This window comes from Heterodontus francisci, chromosome 11, assembly GCF_036365525.1.
Source record: "Heterodontus francisci isolate sHetFra1 chromosome 11, sHetFra1.hap1, whole genome shotgun sequence".
Taxonomy (NCBI): domain Eukaryota; kingdom Metazoa; phylum Chordata; class Chondrichthyes; order Heterodontiformes; family Heterodontidae; genus Heterodontus; species Heterodontus francisci.
In genome coordinates, this window is record NC_090381.1 from 25,836,836 (window position 1) to 25,850,073 (window position 13,238).

A 13,238-nucleotide genomic window follows, 5' to 3' on the forward strand; every position below is an offset into this window, starting at 1 on the left:
GGTTTCAGGATGGGCGTAGTCTGTAAGATATCCTTTTGTCCTTCCGAGAAAGTGAGTCAGTTTTTGAATGCACAGGCCAGGTCAGCTGACCTTCAGCACCCATCTTTGCAGCCCATGTCCACTTTTAATGTCCATTGTGGTTCATAGAGTCATAGAGTCGTACAGTATAGAAACAGGCCCTTCGGCCCACCGCGTCCATGCCGACCATAATGCCTATCTATACTAATCCCACCTGCCTGCATTAATTCCATATTCCTCTATGCCTTGCTCATTCAAGTACCTGTCCAGATGCCTCTTAAATGTCGCTACTGTTCCTGCCTCCACCACCTCCTCAGGCAGCTCATTCCAGATACCCACTATTCTTTGTGTGAAAAATTTGATCCCCTTTAAACCTCCTCCCTCTCACCTTAAATCTGTGCCCTCTAGTTTTAGTCACCCCTACCATGGGAAACAGACTCTGGCTATCTACCCTATCTATGCCTCTCATAATTTTATATACCTCTATCATGTCCCCTCTCAGCCTCCTTCACTCCAGGGAACACAGACCCAGCCTATCCAATCTCTCTTTATAACTCAAGCCCTCCAAACCAGGCAACATCCTTGTGAATCTTTTCTGTACCCTCTCTAGCTTAATCACATTTTTCCTGTAGTGCAGCGACCAGAACTGCACACAGTACTCCAAATGCGGCCTAACCAACATTATGTACAACTGTAACATGATGTCCCAACTCTTGTACTCAATTTCTCGGCCGATGAAGGCAAGCATGCCATACGCCTTCTTCACCACCCTGTCTACCTGTGTTGCCACTTTTGGGGAACTATGTACTTGCACCCCAAGGTCTCTCTGCTCAACAACACTCCCCAGGACGCTGTCATTCACTGGATATGTCCTGCCCGGGTTTAACTTCCCAAAATGCATCACTTCGCACTTGTCTGCGTTAAATTCCATTTGCCAATCCCTTGCCCACTTTCCCAGTTGATCTATATCCTGTTGTAACCTTTGACAACCTTCTTCACTGTCCACTATACCACCAATTTTGGTGTCATCTGCAAACTTACTAATCATGCCCCTTACATTCACATTCATTTAAAACAAAAGGAAAATTCAGTTCCAGAATATGCTATGCTGAATATAGTCCATCTTTAAAGTTGTGAGTAGGACACGCCTCTACTGGGCATGACACTCAGCCTTGAATATATTCAATGACCCAGTCTCCACTTCTCTCTGGGGAAGAGAATTTCAAAGATTAACGACCCTCTGAGAGAAGAGATCACCTAAACAGTAAAATAGCTTATCTGGTCATTTATTTCATCACAGTTTGTGGGTGGTTGTACATTTTTGTTTGTCATGTTTCCTACATTACATTGAATACATTTCAGCAGTATTTCATTGGCTGTGAAGTGCTTTGGAATGTCCTGAGGGCATGAGAGGCACTATAGAAAGGCAAGTCTTTCTTTAAGTAATTATCAATGATGTATTTTATTGATTGGATCTAACTTTTTTATTTTATGTTTTTCATCTAAATGAAAAGGCCACATGAGCATGGAATAGGAAAATGCGATCCAATCTATCACCTTGGGCTGAATTTTGCAGGTCCCCCGATGTCAGGTCCTGGAGAGGCCCTCCATAGGCCTCAATGACGGGAAGGGTCTGCCCCATATTACCGGCGATGCCGAGGCCTTGTGGCGAAATTTAAATATTCTGATGGATGCTATGAAGCCATAATTACTTACCTCAATGTGCCAACCGTCCCACTCCCATATTACAGTTGGTAGCCAACATTCAGATGCCGTTCGATCCCCAACCAGTGAAGCATGGCAGAGCACTAGTGGGGAGGGGTGAGGAGGTAAGTTTTCAAGGCGGGAGTGGGGGGAGCAGGAAAAACTGTTGCAATTGGTGGAGGGGATGGTGGGAAGGGATTGATGGTGAAAGTTAATAAAGTTCGGCGGGGCAAAGGTCTGGATAGCAGGCTAAGTATGTTGGGCAGGTGGGTGAGGGCATTGATAAATAGTTTAGTCGTGGGGGGGTGAGGGAGGGGCTTGATTCTTTATTATAAATTTATAACTTTAACTGTATCATGTATATATCTTTAAAAATTCTAATGCAATGGAAGGGCTTGAAGCCCATTAAAAATGGCTCCGGTGCCTGCGCAGTGGCGCCAGACACCATTGCCGGGGACGGAGAGCCCGCCCTTCCGTGTCATCGGGGGGCAATCTGCCCCAGACGTGTAAATGAGCCGCTGCACTAAATATCGTGGCGGCTCTGCGGAGTAAATCTCGCGCGTCTTTGAATCTCGCCGCCGAGATCAGCAGCAAGTTGGTAAAATGGAGCCCCTTTTCTGTATTAAGTAGATGTACAGGGGCGATAGTTAGCACACAAATGTGGTTAGGTAACTGCCAACTCTATTTGTTTACATCTAAGCAACAGCTTATATTTTTAAGAAAATATGCAAGGTGATAAAATTAGTAATAAAGTGACAGGAATAAGGAAAACACCCTATTATTTTTACTTTTGATCGTGATTTCCTGCCCTAATTCCCTTACACTGATTCTTGCTGGTGTACAGTTCCACTGGCCGCTGATCACTTCCTCACCCAAGTGGCTATTCGTCACGTGTGAGCCTTGACAGGCTATTGCACCTCAGGGGGCATCACACTTGACAAATTTTCTTTCGGCATTCCACCTCTGGGTGGATTTGCTCCTCCTTACCCCCAAAATCAATACTTTAATAACAGAGCAAAGAGTTTATTTAACTCAAATAAGAGGTTATAGATGCGGATCTCATTTGGTTGTCGAGCAATGATATAAATTCCTTCCCCTCCAATTTCTTTACTCCTCTCCTGAGGCACTGACTTTTGCTGGAGTTCAGTTCCCAGTGCCTGACTGCTATCCATACCTCACCCAAAATGACCTTTATTCATCTGTGAGCCCAAACTGTGTGTTAGCATGCTATTCAACCATGGAGGACTGCAGACTGTGAAATCCCTTCCTCCCCTGACATCTGCCTGAATGTATTTTTCCAGAAGGGATTACTGGATTAAGATGAGGAGAGGGGAATCCTAGCTGACATTTCCTATCCTCAGCCCAGGATAGCTGAGTCCATTTGTAAGGCCTCAAATATTGAACTGTCTGAGATCAGCTAATCAAACAGTGACCAAGGTTTAACATGGAGCCTTCATTGCCTTTGTGGTCCAGCACTGCATTAGGTGAAGTGACAGATAATGAGCACATGGCATTTCCTGGACTGGTTTCGATTACCTGAGGGGGTTGGAGAGGAATCTTACAGAGTTTATTTTATTCCCCTTATTAGCTTCTCTTTGGTTTTTTTTGCCTCTCCCGGTAGATTACATGGCTGGGATGGTGGTACTTAGGAAGTGTCTAGTCATGATACTTGATGGACCAGCTAGTCTTTTGCTGCCCATCATTTTTGTATGTTCATAAATGGTTCATTTGCCCATGGAGTTATCCAGGCATTGGCTTTTAGAGGCAATTGACCAATTTTATATACGGTAAGTTAAAAAGCGTCCAATGGCAGTGAAGTCTCAAAGGGGCTGCCATTTTGTTGACATGACGTAAATCAAACAGAGTAATGGGACGACCTGCAAGCAGCTAAAGATTATGGGTACCAGTGCGCTCCTCTGCTGCGTACTGTCATGCATCTGAAAAGTAGAAAGGGCTTGACTTTGGTCATTGGTCGTTGCTCATTGGTTGTTGGTCGTAGGTCAATGGTCATTGGCCATTAGTCATTGGTCATTGTTATATATCCTGTTGGCTGATCGAACTCAAAATAAAGAGCATCAAGATTTCTGGGGCTTGTGAGTGAAGCAGGGTTAGCCAAATCTTGGGGTGGACCTCTATTCACCAGGGTTCAGCCTTTTTTTCCAGCCCCATCAGAAATCCAGGCACTTTCAGGGCAAGCCCATAGTATGCTCATCAGCAGGTCAAATAAAGAAGGAAAATTTCTCAATCCTGCCCCCTTCTCAGTTAGATGCCCTAATTATAGCAGAAACAACACAAGAACCCATTCAAGATGCTTAAGCTGGCCTGAGCATGGGATTTTGAAGGGAGGCTGGTGAGGAAAGCATTATAGAAATTGTTACTCAAAGTGATGAAAGTTGTGGATAACAGCAGAGGAGGAGAGGTTGGGGTGCAATGGTCTAGAAGTGAAAGTAAAGGTTTTTAGAAAGGGACTGGGTGTGGGGTAGAAAGCTGAGCTCAGAGTCAAAGAGAGCACATAGGTAGTACACCCCCAGACTCTGCTCAGCGGGCACTGAGGGGAGGTTGGATGAGGTTGATACCAGACGAATGTAGATTCTGGTAAAAGCCAAACAATGTGGTTTCATCCTTGTTGATACTGATATTGTAGTAAATTCCAAAGACTCCAGGACTCGGCCGGGATTTTACTGAGCTCCCGAAATCGGGCTCCGTGGCGGGGGAGGCTGGGAAGATTGTTCCGGCAGCAGCCCGCCAAGGACCCCAACGCCAGGAGTGCTGGGCCCAATCTTCCTGGCTGTGGCGAGGCTCTATGACAGCCCCGTCACTGCTGAGCGACGGGATCTGGCTTTCATATTTAAATGAAATAAATGAATACATTTGAATAAGATTAACACCAATCTTACCTTCTTCCCGGGATCTTCCAAGTGGTAGCTGGCACTCACGTGCCATCACTTTCCCATCCAGGGAAAGCTGGCGCCACCAAGGTAGGGAATGGAGGAACTTAGGATTACGAGAACAGTGGCGATTGGGGGGATCAGGTTCCAATCTCCATTAATAGTGTAGAGGACAGTGGGAATGGGTGACCTCTGGACTTTGATCCGTTCGAGCGGGGGAAGGTCTAATGTTGCAGATAAATATTTTTGGGGGATGGGAGGGAGGGCAGCTATTGCATTTAATTGTTATTTGTGGGGGGAGGTTGCGATAGTTTTTTGTGCGTTACATTGCGGGGTTTGGGGGGGGGGGGGGTGAAGGACTGTAAAACTTTAAATGTGCCGGCAGGCTGGCTGCCCTGTAAAAATGGTGCCTGTGTACAGACAGCTAACGCCATTGCTGGCGTCACAGAGCCCACCCCCTCCACGTGATTGGGGAAGACAGTCTGACTGGTGCATTATCCTGGGCCACCGCGAGGTAAAGCGTGGCAGCATGGTGACTTGAGGCCCGCATGTGCGCGCCAGCATTTCCATGCCCGCCACCAGCAGCAGCGGGAGAAGAAAATCCAGCCGTTCATGTTTAACAATTGAATGCTACAGCTACTGTTCTTACAAGGTTGCACAAAATCAAAAGATTTTTTAACTAAGAGTGAGAGGAGGCAATAGAAAAAGAAAACTTAAGACTATTTTGTGACTTGTGTAATGAACCTGATTGCAGTTCAAAAATCCCAAAAGTTTTCAACTGTTAAATAACCGTTAACTAATCAAATTTGTAAAATGGATTGAAAACTAATTTGATTTCTAAGCACCTGACTAAATGCTGAGCATAATGTGTTAGGAAGAAATGATATAGACAGTTTTGCTCCTATAGTCTTTACTTTGAGTTATCCAGATTTCCCCAAGAAATCTAATATTGTGATGGAACAAATTGTACATGGTCTGCAGGAAGAACAGTCCTGGTGTGCTGGAGTGATGACCTTCTATCAGTACGTGCTCGCTTGTAAAATCCAATCCATAAGTTGTATCTTCAGGTACATACAACCTGCAAACCTTGGGATACAACTCAATTACTGGTGCAAAGAATCCTTCGCTGCTCAATTAATGGCTAAAAATTGTAGTGACCTTGTTTTACTTTAACTTGTTCATAATCCACTGTATGATGTGCCTCCTCACCAAAGTCATAACTCTATTATAGAGCTGTAAGAAAGGGACAAGCCAATAATTGTTTTAATAAGGAAACCTAGGCAAAAGGTCAAGATAGTGGGGGCATCACAATGTTGAACGGAATAGGAGAGAAGATGAGGTAAATGAAGAAGTAATGGTTATGTAGTTGGAAGCTTGGGTTTTCAAAGGCTGGAGTTTGTAGGAGAATGTAAAGGCTAAGGGAAATTCCACATTGCTGTGGTCCTAGGAAAAGATGAAAAAGAACAATAGTTGGTGAGGATGTAAAAAGAAAGAAGAACGCATAGGATTGGGTGGTTGAAGCTTAGGGGAAACAATTTCAGAGGAACAATAGCAGTAATATTGATGAAGTAGAGAGTAACACGAAAGTAGACAATTGGAAAACTAAGAAATTGGAAAACTAAGAAATTGGAAAATAGAGTTGAAAGAAGGATAACTCAACAGGCAACAGGCTCTTTATAGGACCCCATGTCAGAGTAATAGAGGTGTTCAAAGCACTTCTCTTGGAAAAGTAACAAAACCAGAGCCAGGGTCAGTGCATTCCACTATGTAAAGATAAATTGTGCAAAGCACTCAATTGCACAAGGTTCTAAAGTCCTTAATTTGCTTCCAATAGCTCTTATGTAAATGTAACTCACTTATTTGAGTATTTTGCAAATGCAAAATGCTTATGTATGTGAAATATTGCTCATGAGATACATTCCCATTGCCTTGTTGCCTTGAACTCTCTTTCTCAAAAGGCGGTGGAAGCAGAGTCCTTAAAGATTTTTGAGCCACAGGTAGATCAATTCTTGATAAGCAAGGGGGAGGGGAGTGAAAGGTTATCGGGGGTAGGCGGGAATGTGGAGTTGAGGTTACAATCAGATCAGCCATGATCTTATTGAATGGCGGAGCAGGCTTGAGGGGCTGAGTGGCCTACTCCTGCTCCAAATACATATGTTCATATGAGTGTAATGTGGCAAAGATTAGTGGTAAGCCAGAAGATTGGGAAAATTTTAGAAACCAGCAAAAGGTGACTAAAAAAAATAAAGAGGGAGAAATTAGAGTATGAGAGTAAACTAGTAAGAAATATAAAAACAGGCAGTAAAGCTTCTACAAATATATAAAAAGGAAGAGAGTAGCTAAAGTAAGCATTGGTCCTTTAGAAGATGAGACTGGGGTATTAATAATGGGAAACAAGAAAATAGCAGAGACTTTCAAGAAGTATTTTATATCCGTCTTCACAGTAGATTGCTCAAAAACTATCTGAAGAACAGTAGAAAATCAAGGGGCAAAAGAGAGGGAGGAACTTAAAACAATCACTATCACTAGAGAAAAAGTATTAGGAAAACTAATAGGACTAAATCCTGACAAGTTCCCTTGGACCTGATGGCCTGCATTCGAGGGTCTTAAAAGAAGTCACTGCAGAGGTAATGGATGTATTGGTTGTAATCTTCCAAATTGCCTAGATTCTGGAAAGGTCCCAGTGGATTCGAAAACTGCAAATATAACACCTCTGTTCAATAAAGGAGACAGAAAACAGGAAACAATTGGCCAGTCAGCCTAACACGTCATTGGAAAAATGCTGGAATTCATTATTAAGGAAGTCATTTATTTAGAAAATCATAATGCAATCAAGCAGCGTCAACATGGTTTTATGAAAGGGAAATCGTGTTTAACAAATTTATTAGAGTTCTTTGAGGATGTAATAAGCCGGGTGGATAAAGGGGAACCAGTAGATGTAGTGCATTTGGATTTCCAAAGATATTCGGTAAGGTGCCACCTAAAAGGTTACTACACAGGATAAAAGCTCATGGTATTGGGGTTGATGTAGTAGCATGGAGAGAGGATTGGCCAACTAACAGAAAACAGAAAGCCAGGATAAATCGAGCATTTTCAGTGTGGCAAACTGTAACTGGTAGAGTGCCACAGGGATCAGTGCTGGGGCCTCAACTAATTACGATCTATATTGAGGACTTACATGAAGGGACTAAGTGTATTGCAGCAAATTTGTGGACAATACAAAGATAAGCAGGAAAGCAAATTGTGAGGAAAACACAAAGTGTATGCAAAGAGATATAGATAGGTTAAGTGAGTGGACAAAAATTTGACGGATGGAGTAGAATGTGGGAAAATGTGAGGTTGTCCACTTAAGTGGGAAGAATGGAAAAGCTGAATGCTCTGGTGCAGAGGGATCTGGGTGTCCTTGTACATGAATCACAAAAAGTTAGCGTACAAGTAATTCGAAAGACAAATGGAATGTTAGCCTTTATTGCAAGGAGGATGGAGTATAAAAGTAGGGAAGTATTGCTGCAACTGTACAGGGCATTGGTGAGACCACACCTGGAATATTGCATACAATTTTGGTCTCCTTACTTAAGGAGGAATAGACTTGCATTGGAAGCAGTTTAGAGAAGGTTCACTAGGCTGATTACTGGGATGAAGGGGTTGTCTTAAAAGAGACAAGGTTGAGCAGGTTGGGCTTATACTCACTGGAGTTTAGAAGAATGACAGGTGATCTTATTGAAACATATAAAATTCTGAGGGGACTTGACAGGCTAAATGCTAAGAGAGTGATTCCTCTTGTGGGGGAATCTAGAACTAGGGGGAACAGTTTAAAAATAAGAGGTCTCCCATTTAGGATGGAGATGAGGAGGAATTTCTTCTCTCTGAAGGTCATTAATTGTTGGAATTCACTTCCCAGAGAGCAGTGGAGTTTGGGTCATTGAATATATTCAAGGCTGAGTTCAACAGATTTTTGATCTACAAGGGAGTCAAGGGTTATGGGGGGCAGACAGGAAAGTGGTGTTAAAGCTACAATCAAATCAGCCATGATCTTATTGAAAGGCGGAGCAGCCTTGAGGGGTTGAATGGCCTACCCCTGCTCCTATTTCTTATGATCTTACTTCTGTGTATTCTCGTGACTTTGCAGCCTCCTGATCCAACCAACCCTATTTCACTTTAACAAGGACTTCATTTCCCAAACTGTGTGGGTGGGCATTTTAATTGAAACAGGCAATTAACTTTCACTCTGCTTGTCTCTCTGCAGATAAGGAGCTTTTGGTTCACACCAGCATTTATTTATTCAGCCATTGGGCGAGATGGGAGTGACAGGCATTCAGATTTTCTCTCTGTTTCTGGCCCTCCTGGGACTTACCCTTGCCTCTGTTTCCATGACATCCAATGAGTGGAGGATCTCCAGCACATCTACCACACTAATTACGGCCAGTTGGATCTATGATGGGCTCTGGAAGACATGCGCAGCCAATGCTATGGGGATAATACAGTGCACCTACTATCAGTCTATGCTTGCCTTACACCGTAAGTGGCAACTCCTCCTGAATTTCCTGTCATCTGTACATTCCAGAGGAATTGATATTATCCATTTCCTAACCAAACCCTTTGTGAATTCCAGCAGACCTCCAGTGACGTTGCTCTTGGCGAGGATGAACTAACTAAAGATTTCCTCAGAGCTGCTCGCGCTCCACTGTCGTAACTGGGCTGGATTTTGTGCTGGAGCCAGGGCTCCTGGCCACGGGCCAAAGAGGCAGGGGGTGTCCCGCCTTGGCCTTTTCATGCCGGCCCCATTCTCCCCCCACCACACATCCCACCCCGGAGCAATCCACTGCTCTTTTAACTTCTAAGTTTCACAAGCTGGGATCTCTGTCCCTTTAAAGACAGGGATACCGCCTCCAGGAGCTGCTGGCGAATCACAGAGCCGGCAGCTCAGCAGTATCGGAGGTGCCACCAGAAACGGTGGCCACTGCCGGTACTGCAGCGGCCTCGGACCCAGGCCCAGACCTCAGGTAAGTGAGGTAGAGTTGCCGGAGCCAGTATGGAAAGCCCCGTCGAGGGGGTTCTCTGGGGTGGTCATGCAGTCCAGGGGGAGGGTGTCCCCAGAGATAAAGTGGTTGCTGGCGGGGTGCTCCATGGGCCACAAGTTGCCCGCCAAGGAGGGACAACCCCACCCCCCACTAAACTCACAGGGAGGGCGCCTCGTGTTACAAAGCGTCCTCCTTGTGTGGCAGTGGACCACCCCCCCCCCACCCTGCCACCACCCCCCCAACGCTGGTAAAATCCCAGCGGCAGCGGGAAGAGGCTCATGATTGGCTGTTAATAGACTATTAAGGGTCTTAATTGGCCTCTGGATGGGGTGGCCGTCGTCAGCCTATCCCGCTTCTGGGAAGATTGCTTGGCGATGGGCCCTCCACACCCCCCCACCCCCCAACCACTCCCGCCACCCATCACGATATCCATGCCCTCCCTCCCCCGCTTCCAACCCCGCCTCAGGGGCCACACAAAATCCCGGCTGAAGTGTGGTCAAAAACCCCACTCACAGAGATAAAGGACGTTTCCGCTGCTGTTCTATCCAAGTTATGGCAGCGAGGCAGGAACTGCCTCCAGGAAATTCTGTGGCCGCTGTTGCTTGGAGCAATTACTGATTGACAGTGACTAAATAAGTCAAACTTTTAAATTGTTTAATAGTCGTCTGAGGATTTTCACCAGCAATGGTAAGTGGATGCCCCAATTATACCACAATTGGTGTGTACGGTCGCCTCAGTTGTGGGAGTGACCACCCCCCATCCCCAACCCTGGGATGTTAAGACAGAGTCATTTCTGGGCAAAAGGGTGGGTGGAAATTCTGCCCCCAACACACCTGTGGTAACAAATGACAAGACCCTCTAGCCTCTGGTATGTAGTTCTGGGTGGGATTTATTGACATTAGAAATGGTTCCTCACTTTTGCAGCATCAAGAGATGGTCCTGGGATTTGTGCAAAACTGGAGACTGGAGGTTGGAAGCACGGCAGTGGGGTTACTAGGGCCTGGCAGCAATGGGAGATGATTCTTTCATCTGCAATCACTGCAGAAGTGAGAACCTGAAGTTCAACAATACTGGGGGTGGAATGTGGGGCTTAGCAGGTGGCAGGAGGCTGCCAGTAAGGACGGAAGCAATGATGCCTGACAATCAGATAAGTGGCAAGGAGAGCAGTAGGAAGGGCCTCATGGATGGGGGATGGAAGCCTGCGGCAGAGGAGGCTACCTGGATTCCTCGTGGGCCAAGAGGAGCATTCCTGCTCCTCCTGACCAACAGGAAGCAAAAAAGTTTTAAAAATAATTTCCCTTTCTGGGCTTCTTGTGGCCCTGGATCCGTTTGCTGACAATTTCGTCTTCCCTTCAAGCAGCTTCTTTTACTTTCCCAGTATTTACCCTGATTCTTGACAGTTTTGAGTTTAATCAATTGCTTTTCACTTGAAACTTTATCAGAAGCCCTTTGCAGGTCAAGGTACAGGATAGTACAGGGCTTCCCACAGTCCACTTGAGATGTTACTTGCTCAAAAAAGTCAAGGAGACAGGCCAGGCAGAGTCTTCCCCTCTTGAATCCACACTGACTGCAGTTTACTGGATTGTTATTGTACAGATGACCATGACATTACTCCTGTTAATGAATTCTATTATGTTACAAGGAACGGAAGTAAGTCTATAGTTGCCTGTATCTGTTTGGTCACCTTTTTTTCAGTATAGATGCCAATGGCCTATTTCAAATTTTCCAGCAGCTCCCCAATGTCCAATGGTTCCTTCATAATGATTGAAAATGCCTCACAAATCTCCACCCTAGACTCTCTCAGTGCTCGGGGACAAATGTTATCTATGCCGGAGGATTTACTGTATTGAACACATTGAACCTGTCTAGGACTTCCATCACATTTATAATGATGTAAGTGATTTTACTTGGCAAATCTTTGTCCGGAGAAGGGATGTTTCCTCATATCTTCCCTTGTGAATACTTAAGAATGTGGTCATTCCGAATATTTATTATTTTGTGCTGAACCTCAGTTTCATTCTTGTTTGCATCTTTTATGATTTTTACCTCTTAGGGCAGGGCCCCACTCGATAGGTGCAAACATCAGAAATACAGGGGCTGAGATCACAGCCTACCCTATTTTTCCACCTTCATTACACATTCTATTCTCTGGGTCTTTATTAGAGGTTAAACTGCAATAATTTACTGAGAGGAGCATGTCATTGTCAGGATGTAACAACATCAAACAAGCTTTTAGATATATATATAGATATGTGTGTGTGTGTGTGTCCAAACCTAATGGATTAACAGCCTGTTTAAATATTAGAGAGAGGTATTTATTATTAGCCTATAAAGCATCCATTCAGTAGCACCACTTATTGTACCTTCCACACTAGGGCATGTAAATAATACAACAGTGATCGTCACATTACATGGCACTGCATAATGAAAGATGTGTGAAACAAGGAGAAAATGCCATTCACTTGCACCATGTGAGGAAACATGATTGGAAGTTAATGATTTGTTGCTAAACAAACCATCCAGCCACCCCACTGATGACCTACTTTGAAATACACAGTTTAATGTGTTCTTTGTGGTGCACGAATCACAAAAAGTTGGTATGCAGGTACAGAAAGTGATTAAGAAGGCAAATGGAATGGTGTCATTTATTGCAAGGGGAACTGAGTATCAAAGTAAGGAAGTTTTACTGCAGCTATACAGGACCTTGGTGAGACCTCATCTGGAGTACTGTGTACAATTTTGGGCTCCTTATTTGAAAAAGGCTATAACTGCATTTCAAGCAGTTCAGAAAAGGTTCACTCAACTCATTCTGGAGATGAAGGGGTTATCTTATGAAGAAAGATTAAACAGATTGGGCCTATACCTGTTGGTGTTTAGAAGAATGAGAGGTGATCTTATTGAAACGTGTAAGATCCTGAGGGGACTTGATAGAGCGGGCCCGGGAGGATGTTTCCTCTTGTGGGGGAAGATTAGCACTATGGGACACAGTTTAAAAATAAGCAGTCTCCCTTTTAAGACAGAGATGAGGAGAAATTTTTTCTCTCATATGGTCATAAGTCTGTGGAATTCTCTTCGCCAGAGAGCTGTGGAAGCTGAGTCATTGAATTTATTCAAGGCTGAGTTAGATAGATTTTTGATAGGCAAGGGAGTCAAGGGTTATGGGGGCGGCAGACAGGAAGGTGGAGTTGAAACCACAACCAGATCAGCCATGATCTTATTGAATGGCAGTGCAGGCTCGAAGGGCCAAATGGCCTACTCCTCCTCCTAAGTCCTATGTTCCTCAGGCAAATAGAGCAGGAAGATCCTACAAATGTGAGATTTGTGGGGGAGGGGGGTGGAATTTCCATGCGGATTCATCCGATCAGAGATCAGAGAAGTCTGGGTTGTTCTCCTAACAGCAGAGAAAATCATTGACAGATTTAATAGAGGTGTTCAAAATCTTGAAGCATTTTGATAGGGTAAATAAGGAGAAACTGTTTCCAGTGGCAGGAGAGTCAGTAACCAATGACATAATTAAGACCAAGAATGAGGTTCTGCTGAGGGAGTATGAGCACCTAGGGACAGAATTAAAAAGCAGAACCCCAAAGGTAATAATCTCTGGATTGCT

General features: G+C 44.5%; 1 protein-coding gene across 1 annotated transcript in view; it reads left to right on the plus strand.

Annotated features, from left to right (window-relative positions):
* LOC137375147 (claudin-15-like) overlaps positions 1-13,238 on the plus strand; it is a 51,542-nt gene that overhangs the window by 2,601 nt on the left and 35,703 nt on the right. The window contains exon 2 of the mRNA XM_068041835.1: positions 8,857-9,128. Within this exon, the coding sequence (XP_067897936.1) occupies positions 8,909-9,128 (220 nt within the window). The 5' untranslated portion in view covers positions 8,857-8,908. The remainder of the gene's footprint in view (positions 1-8,856; positions 9,129-13,238) is intronic.